Here is an 18,674-nt window from a genome sequence, read left to right on the forward strand (position 1 = left end):
CAATTACTCTCCATCATGTTTGGCTCGCTGCCATCTTTTCTGTCCATATCGATGTATAATGATCTTTCTTTACTTCATCCCTCCTCCTCCAGCTGTTTCTAAGCTGTCCTTTGTTTCTTGCTCTGTGTGGAGACCATGTTTAAGCATTTGTTATCAGGTTATGGCCCAAATCATGAAACAGACAAAAGACATCCCATTTTCTATAGCGTGAAACGGACAATAGCAATTGCTTGTTACCCTTTGGATATGTCGGTAGTCTATTGCAAAGTACTTTCCACCAGATTTAACAGATCTAGCTATCCAATCACTGTTAGGGAGATAGGGGGATCAGAGAAAAATCTCAACTGCACCTGGGATCGATCTCAGTCCGTTTGCTTGTGAAGTGAGTGCTCAACCAGTTGTGTTATCAGGACCCCCAAAAAGTAAAATAAGCTCTCAGAAAATATCCAATTATCTATTACTATCTTGTCTCATAAAATTTTAAGAAGCTGAATCTGAGTTTTCTTTTGCTGGGAATAGATCAAACATTGAACAATTCATTGTAAGAAAAGGGAATAGGTACAAGTAGATCCCCATAGCAATCTACCCCTGTGCCCAGCAAGAACCCACTGAGTCTGAAGTCTCACATAGGCAATGGTATGAGTAAATTGTAAAAATCAAAAATGATTTTGTATTGGAATCACCAGATCACTTTTTCTTTCTTGATTAAAAGCAATTCAGAATGACACAAATTCTTAATTAAATGTCTTTATTTTATTTAAACAAAATTATATTGCTTCAATCAACAAAACAAATGCTTAAATTAAAAAGGAAAGTGCAATCTCTCAAATTATGAAAGTGCATGCTCTCAGAAACAAACAAAATGACTTTCATGGCAAAGTTTTCCAACAATCAAAAATCCTGACCCAATTTTTATTTTAAAGAGTTTTAGTGTGACAGTACAATGTCATATCACCATCAACAAAAGGAAGATAATGGAGGAGTTTATATTTTCTGACAAGGGTACAAGCAAAGTAAGACAAAAGGGCACTTGCACAACAGAAAAAATATAAGCAGGAGCAATTTTTTTTTTTTTTGTCTCTGACCATAACAGGCCTAGGTATCCTGCTTAAATGAAAAGACTCAAATGCACAAAAATACATATTAATAACTAACAATTGCATATATGCAATAGAGAATGATTTACATGAAAAATAATAACTCCTACAAAACATATATATGACTTTTTCCCTCTCTGTACAACGGTTCCCTGGCGTGTCTTTTACTTTTTAAAAACAAGTTCCATTCTAGGATTTAAAAAAAAAAAGCTTCGAGGAATGGCTATAAAATTATGGTAATAATACAGTACAGGGAACTAAGCGAGTCAGCCACAGGAGACCTCTACAGCCCATATGGGGGGGGGGGGGGAGCAAAATCACTGAGGATACATTAAAAAGAATGAAGTTGCATCCCTATGTACAGAGGCATACGTGTCTGATTAATTAAACAGTTAAATCATATTGTAGAAAACACAAGAGCCCCTATAATGGTCAGATACACAAGCATGGCAACTATCATAAACGTGACCAGCTGTCTCAGAGCAATATCTAATATCATGTCGTGAATAAACAAAGAGATGGAAATTGAATTTCTAACCACATATATGAAACTTAGGGGTTAATTCACATGCCATCTCTTACATTGAAAATAATTCAAAATTCTTAACATTTCAATTCAAAAATCATTTTTTCTGAGTTTGATTCATCCAAATATAAAACCATTTTGAGATATTGGGTGGCATTGGTAATGGTAACCTGTTTGTCTCCACTATCTAAGTAAAAGTAAGAGCTTTGAAGGAAGATAAAATACCAGTCTCTTTTTCTGGGTTTGAACTCGTGTTCTTTTAATCCATGGGTCAAGACTAAATCACTTGGCTCCTTTGCCATTCTTTCCTTAAATAAAACAATAAAAATTGAACTCTCAGTATTATTGATTTAAAAGTGGCAAGAAACAATTAGTCAACAAGCCTGTCTGATTCTATGGAGGGGCTTGGATTTTTTTAAAAACTTTTAATATATAGCAGGACTAAATTTCTTTCAAATCATAATCAACCCCTTTAGGTATTCCTCGAGTTGTTATCACCAATCTTGCCACTTCACCAGGACATCATTATCACTAACATCGACGTGGCGGGTATTGTGGTATCGCTGCCACGGATCACTTAGCAAGAGAAATAATTATAATGATTGGTTATCGTAAAATCAAACCCCACCAACAAGGCAAAAAATGCACTATAATTGTAAATAAACGCTATCTGATTGCTATACACTGAACCTCACCCTTCCAACATTGACTTGGTCCCAAATTAAGACCACACAAAAAAAAAATAATAATAATAATAAAAATGAAACATCTCTGTTAAAAGAAAAAAGTATTTTCTTTATCATGTACAATCAACAATTCAAACCAATCATTCAGTCTCTTTACTTAAACACAAAAAAAAAAAACTTCATTCAACCCATAATGTTTTCTGCCTTACTCACATAATATCAGTGCCAGGTACATTTAGAAATCGGACTTTTGCAAAAAGAATTCACATTCGTTTAGTTTTGTTTTTTAAATTTTAATAACTGTGAGAACGATTTACTAGAAATATGTTATATTCAATCACTTATTAACATATATTTCAAATTATTTAACATACAAGTGACTGAATCATAACAACATGTTTTTCATCCATTTTATTTATTTTAATATGCTGTTTTGCTCTCCGTCTTCAAATTGATATGACATATAAACCATGATACATGTATTTCAAAAAATAAATAGGGCATTGTTTACTAGTAAGAAAAAAATAGGACATCATAAATGTGTTATATGGCAACTCCCAAATATACTGTAGTTAAAGGATTACAATAGGGCAACAGAAAAAAATTAAATGTCAATAACAAGTAGTGATTAAGAGTTGGTCACCTTATCTAAATTTCTGATTTTCAAATCAATGGAATGGAACTGATCTAAACATGGAACAAGAACTAAAAACGATAAACTTTTTAACACTTTAAGAGAACAAATAATGCACAGTGATATTTGACAAATTGAACAAGAAAAATGATTTTTTATTTATTAATTTTAAAAAACAATTTCTTGGTATCTTTTTACAATAAAAATTCAAATTCTTTAAAGCTCACTCAATGAAATTAGAATCCCTACAACAATCTTTTAAGGAGATTACATTTGTAAAATCACAAATTTTAAAACTAAAGATTCTTTATAGATTACTTATATTTTTTTCAAATGACTTGGGATAACCATTGTATTACTTTAAAACAATGACATCTAAGTCTAAGAAGTGAATTTAAATGTTTGAAACTAGTAGCAATCAAACGACACACAAGAGACAAAGAATTGACTCTAATATCACAGTCAATGATTTGATGGCGCAAGCCGATCAAAATTATTTATCAAGCAATGAAGTTGCCACGATTGTCATATTGAGTTGCTGGGATTGCAAAACAAAAAAATGAAAACTGTGCAAGTTGTCATTATTGACTTCATTTAAATTTACAGTAATATGCAGTCTGAGTCAGTCAGTTCAGTTGAAGAAGATGGTATCCCTGACATTCTTGTCTGTCTGACGAATGGAATTCAAGCAACAGCAAAGACAAAAACAATAACATGAATCATCATAGCTAAAACAATCAACTATGTACATTATAAACATTTTGTCCACCGGAAACCTACAAAAATATTCTCCTCAGGTCTGATGGCGATGTTATCATGTTACATTGTGGACACAACTTCTTGACACCCTGCAATTTTGACAGAAAAGAAAGGAAAATTGAAATCATGATGACAAATGTTTAATGAACTACAAACAATCTGCTAAACCTGTGCATCAAAGATCTACAACAATCATTAAAACTAACCGGATTAAAAATTTTTTGGCAAGAGCAGGGGGAATGGGGAAATTTACACATTACAAAATAGGGAGAAAAAAAAGTTTTACACTGTAATCATCTATTCTAGATACAGTATGCAACACTACAAAGAAACGGAGCAAGGATAGTGAACAATGTTACATTCTTGAAAGAATTACTTAGGTTAATGCTATTTCTACTGAGTGGGGTCTTCTGATCTTCAATGGTGGGCAGGAGGTACTTGTGTCTTCTATCCCCCTATATCTGTTTTCTTAGCTGCATTTTGTCTTTGTCTTGGAATGCGATAACTTAGTTTTGTCCTGGTCTATGACGGAGTCCTTGGCTGAGGGGGCAGCAGAGTGTGTTCATCTTTGTGGGATCCTCTGCTGGTGTCTGGGTAAGACTTTTAGGTGATCTCAAACTAAATACATTGATGAAGTATATATGTTACTTATTTGAATCCATTTCCCTTTGTCTGGGGGTGGTTTAATTGTAATTCGAGAAGTTATTGACTTTCCCATTTTCTTCCTTTTTACTAGCACTGATATGAACTAAATGTTTTGCAAGCGCCGTAAAACTCTTTAAAAAAAAACAAAAAAACCTATATCTACAAAAGTAAGTTATTTTTAATTTTAAAACATTCCACTAGAATCTCACAACCGTCAAATAAACTTTAACTTTAAAGCATTAAAACATGACGATCTAGTCATTGCTGGTAATTGGGCTTTTATTTGTTCTTTCTCCAAGATGTGGCTTTCATTCTCATTGTTTTCATTGACCATTTCACTCCCATTTATTATGTGTTGGAAACACCTGGATTGGGAAACATACAATTTCTTTTTGTTCCTTTTGATATTTAAGTAATGTAAAATGATGAATAGAAAAGAGATTTTAGATTTCAGTGGCCCTCAGGTTCAATGACCTGATTTCCAATAAATTATAAAATTTACCTGGTAAAAGTTTGACTGATTATGTTTTGCATTCAATATCAATCTGATCCTCAGCTCTGCAATGTTTTTGTATCTGAGTTCGACAATTAAAAAAAAAAAAATTATATATATAAAAAAAAAGATCTGAGATGAATGTAAGAGGTCATTACCAGGGTTTTTAGCCAACAAGATTGACAATGGACGTGCCAACACTGAATAGAAGTAAGGGGATTTCTGTAAGCTTCCTGCAAATAATAACAACAACAAAATATAAAAGGCAATGGAATTATTTTGTTTATGAAGAATAATATTTCTTTTTTTAATTTTAACTTTAAGACATACAAGTATCAGACACAATGTCCGAGAAATGTGGTTGACAAGGGGTCCGTAGCCAACAACAACACTTAATATGTAAGATGATATATAGCACCTGTATGGCATTATTATGGCTTTTTCTTTCTACAAAAACAACGCTGTTACAAAAAGGCATTGGACATGAAGAATGTGTGTGAGCAAAGTAAAACTTAGGTGATGGGGACGACAGAAAAATATTATATGTGAGTGAGAGTTGACTGAGATTTAGAACTACTGATATTACAAGCATTTTAACTCTGCTTGGACTTGTCCGTTATACCTATGCTCTTCTGTATTGCACCTTTTCCTCTGTAATAAGCTACTGGTATTAGAAACCCTCAAAATGGCCCAATTTAGGAAAGAGAAAATCTTCCGATTATTTCTATTATAATCATTACAATAATATGGGTAATGTGGGCTCTTTTTGGATCAAAATAAGAAAATATTCAGTTATGTGTATTAAGTCAGTCTGTCAATAATCATTTACTGAGATTAAAAATCGCTTGATTTTTATTATTCGACAAAGTCTGCAGCAAATTGTTTGACCAACATCATCACATGTTTTAAGTTCATTTGAACAACCTCAGCATTCTAATATGGAATCTTCAGACAAAAGTTTTTTGAAAAGTTTGAGCGATTTTCTCATGTTTGAATCAAATCATTATGATTTATTTAAGATTTGAGGATAAAAATGTCATTCTTACCATACAAATCAAACATTTCTGCTTTTCTATTTTTGAATCTTCCAAATCTCGAAGTTTGGTCTTCAAAGCAGAAACGAGTTCATTGCCTTGGGTGCTTCCACTGCAATAAAATAAAATATGGTACACAGTGAGAAAATATTTCAATTACGATAATCTTATCACGTGATTGTTTTCCTAGTTCAAGTAATCTTAGATAATTGAAATTTCTCTGTTATTGCATTACTTTTTTTGACATTGTGTCACAGAGAAATTTCAATTATCCAATTTTCTTTTTAATAAATAACGCTCAAGAGTGAAACGGGGTCATTATTTTTAAAATACCACTTTAACTCCCAAAGATTTCCTAAGCATTTTGCTCTCAATTCATTCTCATCCTCCTCTAAGTCATTTCCAGTTACAGAAAAGAGGAGAAAAGAAAATGCAGAAAAGCGATGCACAATATGTTTTCAAGTTATTATTGTCTTCTAAATATTTGGGCAAATTTTCAGTATGGGCTGTTACTGTAAACCTAAAACGAGAGCAGAAGTAGTCCTGCACCTTCTGTCAAACCAATATTTTTAAAAATCTTGTTCACTTTTGAAAAGACAAAACTATCCAAATTCAACAGTGACTAAATTTCAGAGTCCGACTGTCTGACTTTATTTCTAGCTCTGTCTTGATAGTGATTTTTTCCATGGTACTTTCATCGTTGAAACCTGACAATGAGAATGAATGATATCCAAGCCAATAGTGCCAATTTGTGTTTGAGCTAAAATTAATGAGAAACATCTGGTCATTGCATGAGTTGAGTTAGCCGCTCAAGATCAACCATTAATTAAAATCAAGATCAAATACTATAAGTAGAAAAAAAAAAAAGAATTCGGAAGGGGAGAAGGGAGGGGAAAGCAGGTGTAATAGTATCTCTTTAAAGCATCTTTATCGAGTATCTTGGCAAATTATCAATTTTACATTTATGTCAGTTTGTGTAATAATTTTACTGTCATACTGCAGTAGAAACCACCTTGCAATTTCTGAATGCAATTATTCGAAACATGAGACTTAAATTTGATTCTCTTAGTAAAATATTCTGCTACACAAAAGTAGCGGGTTATTGCATGCAGTGAGTTATCAATAGGTGGTTAAATAGATCAATATTACTTTATACTAAAGCTTTATATACTGGAGTACTCTTTCCTCGAACACACGATTTCCTTAAAATCATTCAAATGGCCCAAATTTTTCCTTATTACTCTTTGTACAAGTTTTTCTTGAACTACGTTTTGCATGTCCTGAGGAGTTCGAGGTGACTGTGCTTGAGTGTATGTAATCCTCATAACTTACACAGGATCACAGTTCTGGCTGAGTCTTTCATTGGAAAATGATGGTCCACTGCTTGACTCTGGCAAATAGCTTGAGCTGTAGAGTAAGAAAAATAAAATTCAAATATTGTAAAAATCAAACATCTTCATTATGAATTTCTCTTAGAAATTTGATTTCTGGAAATAAACCGTAAGGTTAATATCATTAGCATTTGGTGTTAATAAATTGTAAATTGTACCAAACTAAAAAAAAATAAATGAAAATACCCTTGCATATTATATAAAAAGATGATATTTTATCACAAGTTTCCACTTGATGAATTAAAAATTATGAGAAGGAGGGGTGCAAGAGTTGATCAATAAAAAAATCAATAAAAAATTTCACATTGGTGATGGACTTTTAAAAGAATAAATGTGAGGCACTTGAAGAAAAGGGTCCACATGTCGCAAGAAATACTTTTGAAGGCTAATAAAAGGTGTTTTGGGACTTTCCGATGTAAATTGAGATTTCCCAATTTCATTCTTTCAAAAAAATTTTAAGTAAAATCTGCACTTAAGGTCGAAATGACCAAGGTGTGCATAGAACGTATTAAAGTGTCCACTACCCATGCATGCCTGCCCACTTTAGTAAAATGAGTAGATGGGAAATTTTCCTTTAGAATAATATATAACAAAATATTTGAATTGTCTCACTTCAATATTTAGGTTCCCTCAGAAAAATATTAAATGAAAATGTTCATTATCCTGAATATTTTAAACTTAAAATTTTCCCTGATGATTGCCTGAGAGTGTTAACAGATTTTCTACCTTGGAGTCACCTAGCAGGTTTTGAAAGTCAACTCTTCATTTCTTCTTTTTGATAAAATTTGAACTTACATTCAACTTCATCATTGTTTTATCTTTTCCTTTTTTTTCAGGATTCAAGCAGCACAGCTTAATTTTAAACAAAAGACTTCATATTGATTTCCACTCAAATAAATAGTTAAACAAAAACAATCTTTTCATTCAATACTCTGACCGGTTCTTACCTGCTTTGTGGTATTGACGATGTGACAGAAGACGATTGTTCACCAATTTCAGCATTTTCAGCCTCTAATGGAAGTATATCTTTTTCACAGAATCTTTACGAAAGAGTTAAGGATGACTTCATACACTGTTTTATTCACATAATATTATTCACTATGAATCATCATGAATAAAAACTCTTTTCAAATGTATTTTTATAGCAATTTCTTTTTAAATAATCTAATCCAAACTTGTAACAATTAAAATAATTCAATTCAGACAAAAAGTTTAATATAGAATGGGACATGATAATTTTATCATGATCATTTATTAAGAGAGAAAGAAAATTGGAGGAAAATTAAATGTAGGTATTCAAAAAACAAAACTAACAATTTAACTTTTGGAAAGGATACTGAGGTTTACCAAATTCATCTGAGTCATCACCATCAACATTTAACTCTGCTTCTTCATCCGATGTCCTCTTCGTGTTAACAGTCTGGAATCCTGATGCTGTCACAGGAAAAGCAAAATTGAAAGAAATAACTCTAAAAATAATATATTAACATATACACCAAAACTTGATATTCACCATTTTGAAAAAAAGAAAAGAAAAACAAAAATTTGAGAGAGAAAGAGAGAGAGAGAGAGAGAGCTAGTGAGAGAGAGAGAAAGGGGGGGGGGGGGGGGGAAGGGAAGAAAGAAAGAAAAAAAAACAATTCTAACAAATCGAAATACAAATCGGATGTAACTTATTTTCTGCAAGATATGGAAAGAAAAATCTGAACGAAGATCCATTGATAAATTATGTGATGATGACAAGTGAAATAAACATGGAATGAAAATAAAGGAGTGATGTACCCATCTAGTCCATCTACTAGTTACCAGCAAAAATGATGAATAAAGTAAGACAAAAAAGAAAAGAATAGATAACTGACCTGCAAATCCCCCTTGCAGCATGGTTGTAGCCCTGATTCTAGTCTGGCCTGCCCATTCATATTCTTCAAATTCTCCCTCCACATCAACTGCCTCGTCTTCATCTGCACCTTCTGACCTCTAGATGAAGTAAAAAATAGTGAAATGATTGGTTTATAGTGAAGTAAAATGTATCAAGTGACTAAATGGGCATTGATGGTTGCAAAAACTCTAGTCCAAGTAGAGATTATTATGACTTTGCATCTTTATAATAAATTACTTACTTTTTATTCAGTTTTCTTCAGCTATTTATTCTAACAAGCATTTACCTAGTTACTTCTTATTTCACTGACTGTTTAGTTGCTTGATTGATTGATTTTTTGATAACTTTACTAATTCATTATATACATGTTTGTTTATCTCCTTATTTATCTATTTATTCATTCATTCATTCATTCATTCATTCATTCATTCATTTATTAATTATTCATTCATTTATTTATTTATTTATGTATTATTCTACTTATTTATTTATTTATTCATTCATTTTGCTTAGTATGTTATCTATTAATTTATTCATTCATTTATTTAATTATTTATTTATGCATCTACTTTTATTTATATATTTATTTATTTACTTATTTATTTATTTATTTATCTATTTATTCATTCATGTTTCCTTAATTGTGGTATTTATTTATTTATTCATTTATCTATGTATCTATGTATTCATTTATGAAATACCTGCTTTAGACAAATTTCCACGTGTGCATTTAATTCTTCAGGTAGACCAGTTAGTCTTTCATTACAGATAGGACACGTTGTCTCCTTCATTCCATCTTCACCAGGCTTCTTCTTCTTGTTTCGGCTTCGAGCTGTAAAAAGTCAAAACAAAATTAATATAAAATAAATAAGAGAAGAAATAAGCTGAATAAGAGCAAACGAAAGAGAAAAGACCTAATCACCATATGTGTCCTCATTATTTAAAAATTGTCATTAAACTTGTCTACTTCGGTCATTTTGCGTGGTGCCCAGGTATTCAATTTCCACCCCCTTCTCTAGTTTTCTTTGCTTTGTGATGTTTAGAAGATTAAAATAATTCTATTACGCTTATTTAAAATAAAATAATGAAATAAGTATTTAACCATTCATGATAACAATTATTCCAATGTCATAATCGTGGAAAATGGCACAACACGAATAAGGCAGGACACGGGCAAAAAAAGCTAAAGATCTGTGTTTCCTTTGCGCCCCCCCCCCCCCCCCCCCACCCCAATAAAAAAAAAAAAAAAAGAAAAAAAAAATAGCTGAATATATAATAAATATATCCATTAATTAGCTATGCAGTCACCCACGTGGTACCGAGCAAAAACAACTAGTTCCCAAACTTTCCATTTCAGCTAGCTGAATCGAGAAATCCAAAGGGATCTCCAGCAAAAACAAACAAAAAAGAAAGAAAAAAAAGATGTGCTCTCTCTCTCTCACACACATACACACACACACACACACACACACACACACACACACACACGCATAGAGAGAGGGGGATAGGTCATCTCAACCTTTTAGACGTTTATTCAAAAAAAGGGGGCGGAGAAAACCTAATATCATCAACACAATTGGAACTCTCCTGTGAGTAAGGGGTTTATTCCAACCACGCCCATCCAATAAATACGGATATGTCTCCTCTTTCATTCTACTTATTTTTCTACAACTAGTTTTCGTATCCATCCGCCGTCCCGCATTACCCCTCGCCAAACACTTACGTATTCCCGAAAAAGAAAAAAAAAAACACCCAAAACCAAAGCTATCACCTCCTCTGCCCTTTCCCTCCCATCAAATTAACAATGCAGAATAAAGAAACAATAAACATCAAAAAGAGTTTATGCTAATGCCTTTGAAAATCACACTCTAAAGGTGGGAAACCCGGAGGATCCTTTACACGAGTCTCTAAAAATAAAAAAAACAGGTAAGATAAAACAGAAGGCTATTTTCTCCTCTTACCAACAATGTATACATGAGGAGACAACTATTTGCTGCTGTAACTCGCAGACACCTGGATGTCGTGACAGAAAGCATATTCCGTATCGTTAGTGGTCGTTTTTATTATATATTTAACATCCCTTTTTTAAAACTAAGCGGTGATTGATAGCATATTATTATACAAGGGACAAATGGGAGGGAAAGGACAGGGGATGTGATAGCTTTGGTTTTTTTGGTAAGTACGGCTATGTGGTCTAGTGGTATGATACTCGCCTTCGGATCGAAAGGTCCTGGGTTCGAATCCCGCTCTAAGCGGCGCGTAGTTGAGTCCTTGGAGAAGGCTCTTCGCGCACATTCTCTCACCGTAATCAGGTAAAAAAATTAATACCTGGCCGTTAACAGGTCTCAGTCGGAATAAAAAAATGTAACTTCGCCGAACAGGTGCAGTTGCTGTTGGCGAAAGATTAAAGAGACCCCTTGTAAAACGCATTGAACATGTTTAAATAAATAAATAAAAATAAAATTCCCTTTATTCATCCCCAAGGGGAAATTTGTCTTTAGGGTCTATTCCAATGGAAGACTGGAATAACCCAGGCGTCAGCCGCAGTGCAGCGCTGCAAAGTGAGCTAGGGCTAGGTGACTTGCTCAAGGCCACACAACGCAGAGGCGGGTGATCGAACTCGTTACCTTTTGGGTACGAAGCAAAGACCGTACCGCTAAGCCACGCTGACCCTATGAATTATAGGATATTTCTATATTCAAATGCTTAGTTTTATAATGGGGGGAAATGGGCATTGAAATATTTTGTAGGTCTTAAACAAACGTGCCTTTGATTTACAGATGAGGGTGAATGCTACATGCTTTATTATATTATATTATGGGAAACTTGAGGTGCATAGATAGATATCATGTAATTGGTAGATTTGCCTGTCATGTGAATTTTTTTTTCACTTCACATTTATTATTTTCGCTGAAATAAAGTGGTATTTTTGTGGGTTGCCTTCGTCACTGCATCATTGAGACCGACTTGTACATAATATATTATGCAGGTCTGAGATCCGAAGCCGCTTATGGGCCTAGTTTAACGTTGAAATGGACAATATTTTGCGTCATTTTTTGGGATGTCCACTACAACAATAAGCCCATAAGGAATTGGGTTACCAGACCTGCAAATAAGTTCACGTCGATTGAGGCGAAAAATTAACAGAAAAAAAATATAAGGTTAAAAAATGAAAATAAAATGATAAATAATTATTTCATCTGGTATTTTTGGTGACTATTTAGGTACTTATCTTATTAAAGGCTGAATATTGGAATTATCCTGTATAGAATAGTTTATAATTACAAAATCTCAGATAACTTATAGTGTATCATTCACAAACAGTTTTACACAACTTTGACTGTAAGGAAAAATATATCAATACGGCAATGTAAATGTCGAAAATTACTATCATAGAATACTGAAGTTATTGAAAATTGTTCATAATCGAATGAACCATGAATGTGCAATGCTCATAGTATGATGAAATATTCATGACAACAATAATCATAACAGCAACAACCATAATAATCATACACAAGTCTCAGATAAATTATCATGATTGAAGATTGTTTATCAACGACATGCATTTTACTTGTCAACATTTACAATCCAGTGTACAAATCATGAAATTAATGGGGAAAAAATATATCCAAATGACAATGTAAAGTTTAAATGATACTACCGATATAACTGGCCCTCTAGATTGTGACTTTTGGTTACAATTATTTATTTTTTTTTTTTTTTTTGCGGCTGTGTGGTTTAGTGGTATGACTCTCGCCTTCGGATTGGAAGGTCCAGGGTTCGAGACCCGCTCTACGCTACGCATAGTTGAGTTCTTGGAAAAGGCTCATTCCTCACATTCTCTCACTGTACTCAGTTATAAAATGAGTACCATTGTACGCCAATTTTAGATTACTGTGCATGTGTTTGAGACCCCAAGAGTAAAAAGCAGATGGAACAGCTCGAGAAAACTAAAAACAGAGCATGTAGGTTTGTTTGTAACAACTACAGGAGGACTGGAAGTATCAGTGAGATGCGCAAGAGCCTGAACACTGGTCGCCATTACATGAAAGATGCACTATACAAAAGGCCCAAGTCCTCTTTAAGGCTCGCCATGGACTGACAACGATCCCAATTGGTCGCCTTATCCCAAACAAAAGAAAGCAGCAATCATATCAGGTCCCGCAGTCACGATTTAATGCTCATCTCAACTTGTTTTGTTTTTTTCCAAGCACCATCAGAATGAGGAATTCTCTGCCCGAAAATATTTTTAAAATTAATGGCCTAATTGTATTTGACAGAGAAATCAATAAAATCAATATTAAATAAAAGCCTCGGCACGTCCATTTGTCCTCACCATACTCACCGTGGCGATTATCTTCGAAGCACGAGTTGGGACTTAATGACAAGACAAGACCTAGTTGTTAAGAGCCTTGTCTCTGTCTGAAAATTTGTTATTATCGCCTAACAGGCGTCAGGTCTCGTCGAAAAGTTAAGTGTTGCTGTTGGCCATGGACCCCTTGTAAAGCGCGTTAAGGACGTTTTATTGCACTATATAAATGCTCTAGTAACACAGACATTTTGAAATGCAAGAAATGTTACAATCTTAATGTCAATTTCTTTGCATCATTATGATAGTCGTTCACATACTTCGAAGGTTAAATATATAGGTATATGTATATACGTCGATACTTCCCTTCTGTATTCTGATATAAACAACACATTTTTTTAATCGATCGGATAAAATTATTGATCTTGTCAAAAACCCTCAAACCTGACACTACCTTGAAGTCCCAAGTTTGACAGTTTTTGACAAGATGAGGGTCGTCTTAATCGATCGATGTTTGAAGAACTGGTTTTCTGGCCAAGATTTTTTCATGTGCTTTTTTTCTGAGCACGGCCAGGTCACATACAGGAAGGTTAAAAGATTTGACTAGCAGCCTGAAGTGCATTTCAATTCCAAAGTCACCACAGACCCAAATCATACTGCCCAACGTGCACATATTTGCAGTTCTGATAACCCAATTCCTTATTGGCTCATTGTTGTAATGGAAATCTAAAAAACAATGAAGCAAAATATTGTCCATTACAACAATTTTAAACTAGGCCCATAATTGGATTCGGATGTCAGATCTGCACGTGGAAACTTCCGTATTCTGATTTTTTTTTTAAAACAACACAATTTTTAATCTATCGGATAAAATTATTGATCTTGTCAAAAACTCTCAAACCTGACACAACCTTCAAGTCCAAGGTTTGAGACTTTTTGACAAGAGGAGGGTCGTCTTAATCGATCGATGTTTAAAGAACTGGTTTTCTGGCCAGTTTTTTTCATGTGTTTTTTGTTCAGAGCACGGTAGTAAAAACTAGCTTAATTCAATCTGTCACAGACAACAAACAAAAATTAAAAAATAACAATAATTTTTGAAAAGTAGTAGATATATCAGAACTTCAAAGAAAAAACAAATCCGTATTATTTTGGGCAAATTGTATCAGAACGTCCAAGACAAAAAAAAAAAAACCCCAAACAAATCTGTATAATTTTTGGAAAATATTATCAGAACTTCCAAGAAAAAAAATCTGTACAATTTTGGGATAGTAGTTTCAGAACATCCAAGAAAAAAAATCTGAATGGATCAGAAATGCATGATTCCAAACTTTATTTCTTGTCATTTATCAAAACTAGATTTAGATACTATGTATGTCCTAAAGTCGGTGGGGAAATCTCATTGAAAGGCACAAAATAAAAAAAGTGGAGATCTGGCGATAGGAATCTTTTTTTTTTTTTTTTTTTTTTTTTCATTTTCTCAATAAAAAGCATTCACCATATCTGGAAATAAGCTGAGGTTTACTTTTATAATAATCAAAATATTCTTGACGCAACTTATACATCGATCATATTTAATAATTGACAGGTATAATATGACTCTCTCACCTTAAACAAGGGAATGTGAAAAATAGTATCGATTACTGACACACGAAAGTAATCGTGTTGCAATTAAAGGGCCGCTCGCTATTTGGATACATATTAGAAAATCTAGTGCTCGCTGAACAATATGAGTAAAATCGCTTGCTCTTCTGATGTTCTCTTTTACAGGATTTAAGTCCTTGTTATAGATGCTTTTCGAGTTCAATCATGGGCTTGGCCAGTATTCGTCAATTGCTTAGTCTCATTGTAGACTTTTAAGATATTTTATTATAACTACTTTATTTGCTAGTTTTTACCAATCTGATTCTCATCGAGTCTTTTCTTTGGTGAAAACTCACGCCATTTGTTTTTTCTTTCTTTTTAAAAAATTGGGGAGTTGTAATGAGGTGATCGAACAAGGGTTGATTAATTCAGCTTGATTGAATCAGTAGTCAACACACAGCCAAATGCGTATCCTTCAGAGTGTGATGGACAATGTTATTTGGTGATAACACAAATCGCACTAAAAAGATAATTGTTCGTCGATTGAGTGTTTTGTTTGTTTGTTTGTTTGTTTCATTGTGTTGTTGTTTTGTTTTGTGGGTGTTTTTCTTTTTTGAGTGTGGGAAGGGGTGGGGGAGAGGCAGGGGTAACATAATATAAGATAAGATATACTTTATTCATCCTTGTGTGGAAGCTATACTTGTTTAAAAACATATTGATGTTTTGCTGATTGTTATTACTAAAACATTGAAGATTGATACCATCTGCTGTTTTTGGCGCGGGGATGTTCCTTATTGTCGGGAGTATCTCGACAGTAATCATTTTTAACAAAAACTTATAATAATGAAACAATAAAATAAAGTATTAAAATGAATTTCATTTCATAAAACATCTTTTAATTCATGCAAAACTACTTTATGACTAGAATCTAAATGCTTCTCTGGGTGTATTTAGCATTTTATCCGTATGTTAAATCACAATAAAAGGACATAACAAAATAAATAGAATAAAACCCCGGGGAACTTAACAAAGGCATGGTGATATATAATGTATCGAATTTCTCGGGAGACTTCAACACCCTGACACCGTATTCCATGCTGTTTTAAATGCATGCAATTTACATGTCTTTCTCGAACATTCTCTCGTTACACAAGAGGAAAGGCTAAAGACTTTCCATGTGATTTGAATGTTGTTGATCGCTGGTCTAATTCTTTAAAATTACATTGTACTCGAAGCTCTAAATAAAATTTACATAACTCCTTGATTTGATCGCAGAAGATAATATACTATATCACGAAATAACAGACATAGCTTTCCCTGAAACTAAGTTTTATAAATTATTTCTCTTCAAAACGTCAGTCACTCTTAATTTCGTTTTAAAATCTAACCCTGTTACGAGGAGTTTGAATTTATTTTAACTCGTAATTTCTTCCATTATCTACTTATGATCACTGTAGACTATAACAGTGTTTTCACCTTGACACCAAAGGGAATTGGGTGTCAATCGCATCGCTTTGTGAACGGAAAGATTGATTTCAAGTAAGAGTAAATCTGGACCTGTCTGTAAAGGATTAAGAAAACAATTGATGCAAAATAAACAAATAAAGGTCTGCAAACTACTTTTGAAATACGAATGAGAAAAAGACATACCAGACACGATATCGACATCGTTTATAATGAAACTCACTAATCGGCTATGCGACAGTCAAAAGAAAAAAAAAATCTCATGTTTCATGGGTTTGGGGTTTATTTAATCCGAAATTGAAGAGAGAGAAAAACAAACCCAAATCCGTACCAACACAAAAATGCAGGGCTTCCTCACCTACTCATTTCATCAAAAAATGAGCATCTGCAGATCAAAACCACGCGGCATGAAATGTATGCAAACCGAACATGTCTCGTAATCAACAAAAGAAAATGAAAGCGCGTGAAAGTGAATAGTAATAAAGAAGAAAAGCTGAGCATGGAGGTTAGAGGAGGAGAGGAAAAAGATGCGAAAACTTTCACATACCCAGGAGCGGAGCAAATGTTATTAAATATTGAGGGAGTACATCAGATATGAGGAGGATAGGGTTAAGAGTGCAGCATTTCAGAGACTTGGTAAAATCTGGAAGACAAGAGGCGTAGAACGAAAGACAGAGGCTAAGTAATTTAAAACGTTAGGCCTGTCTGTATTCGTATATGGCTCTGGAATCAAACAGAACGAAAAGAATGGAAAATGGATGGTGATAAGAAGGAAAAGATGGAATTGGATAGGGCATGTCTTGTGGAGAGGGAAAAAGAACGATTCTGCAGTGGCATTGGGATATAATGTAGAAGGGAAGAGAAAGGGAAGGAAGGCCCAAAACATGGCGTAGGATGGTGAAGAAGGAGAGGGATAAAACTGGCTGCACTCCTGGCAGATGGTCAGGACTGAAGCCAAGGACCAGATGAAACAGAAGGAAAATGTCAAGGCCTTACACGTCACTTACCGCAGAGAGATTTAAAGTTAAGGTAAAGTTCCTCAACTACTTCCTCCAAAAGAAAATTCAAAAAATTATGTTGATTCATAAATTATTTAGAATTCATATGGTTTAGTTCTATTTAGTTCTATTCAGTCACATTTCCATGTCCATTTCTTTGAAATATAACAATGCATTCACCTATTTTTTTCTCAAATTATGATTTAAAAAATCAAAACCTGAATGAAATTCCATCAACTTAGTCAATGTTGGCTGGCTCCTAAAAAAACTTGACTATTGTACTACAGGCAGGTTCAACCAATGTCAACTTATTATTGGCATTGCCCCATAAATGATACATTTAACCACCAGCAGCACTAACACCAACACCAGCAGCAGCAGCACCATCATTACCATTATCATCATCACCGTTCCCATCACCACCATCTCTGTAACAACCACGCCCCCATTTGAAAAAAGAATATCCAAGTATTTAGCGACAATATCAATCTTAAAAACCAAGCTTTCCATTTTATCAATACAACAATTCATATCTTAAAACTAAATTACGTTTGTTGTCTTCGTTTTGCTTTGTTTTGTTTTCGATTTTGTTTTGCTATTATTCATTTTTTGTACTAGTTTGTTTTTGTTTTGTTTTTTGTTTCTCATGTTTTTTCTTGCTTTTTTTTTTTTTTTTTTTTTTTTTTTTGGTTTCTGTCTTATTGGAGTTTTTGTGGGGGGTTTTTCTGTTTATGTTTTGTTTTCTTTCATCTGTTTGGTTTTCTTTTCTTTTTCTTTTTCTTTTTTTTTTTTTTTTTGCAAAAGTACAAATTACAAATAATCAATTGTTATAGCATTTTTTCAACCTGCCTATATAGACAGCACAAGTCAGATTACTTAATAATAAGCCTTTGTACTTACAACTGAGTCGAGACTGTCGATTGCAGCGAATTCTCAGAAAACTCTGAAAAAGAAAAAGAAAAAAAAATAATGAAAATATAAAAGCAGGAAAGCAATGAAAAATGTGCCTGGAAAGATGGATGGAGAAAAAAAAAAAAGGGGGGGGGGGGGGGCTGGGATTTCATATTAAGTTTTTACTTATTTTTTTCTTTTCTTTTTTTTTTTTCCTCATGCTTTTCTTATTTTTCGATAACTCCCAGAAAGTAATTTCTAAAACAAACGAGTCGGAATATGAT

At 33.5% G+C, this 18,674-nt stretch overlaps 1 protein-coding gene across 10 annotated transcripts in view; it reads right to left on the bottom strand.

The window, feature by feature from the left end:
- Window positions 1-731: 731 nt before the first annotated feature.
- LOC144962806 (E3 ubiquitin-protein ligase RNF220-like) overlaps window positions 732-18,674 on the bottom strand; it is a 64,558-nt gene continuing 46,615 nt past the window's right edge. For all 10 annotated transcript variants that reach the window (XM_078896079.1, XM_078896078.1, XM_078896072.1 and 7 more), the window contains exons 6-14: window positions 18,400-18,442; window positions 9,846-9,976; window positions 9,125-9,242; window positions 8,603-8,699; window positions 8,213-8,305; window positions 7,207-7,281; window positions 5,887-5,986; window positions 4,999-5,073; window positions 732-3,791 (exon numbers count right to left, since the gene is read on the bottom strand). In XM_078896079.1, coding sequence (XP_078752205.1) covers window positions 3,720-3,791; window positions 4,999-5,073; window positions 5,887-5,986; window positions 7,207-7,281; window positions 8,213-8,305; window positions 8,603-8,699; window positions 9,125-9,242; window positions 9,846-9,976; window positions 18,400-18,442 — 804 coding nt within the window. In that variant the 3' untranslated portion in view covers window positions 732-3,719. The remainder of the gene's footprint in view (window positions 3,792-4,998; window positions 5,074-5,886; window positions 5,987-7,206; window positions 7,282-8,212; window positions 8,306-8,602; window positions 8,700-9,124; window positions 9,243-9,845; window positions 9,977-18,399; window positions 18,443-18,674) is intronic.

The sequence above is a fragment of the Berghia stephanieae genome, chromosome 1 (genome assembly GCF_034508935.2).
Source record: "Berghia stephanieae isolate SIO BIC M18660-M18661 chromosome 1, UCSD_Bste_1.3, whole genome shotgun sequence".
Lineage (NCBI taxonomy): Eukaryota > Metazoa > Mollusca > Gastropoda > Nudibranchia > Aeolidiidae > Berghia > Berghia stephanieae.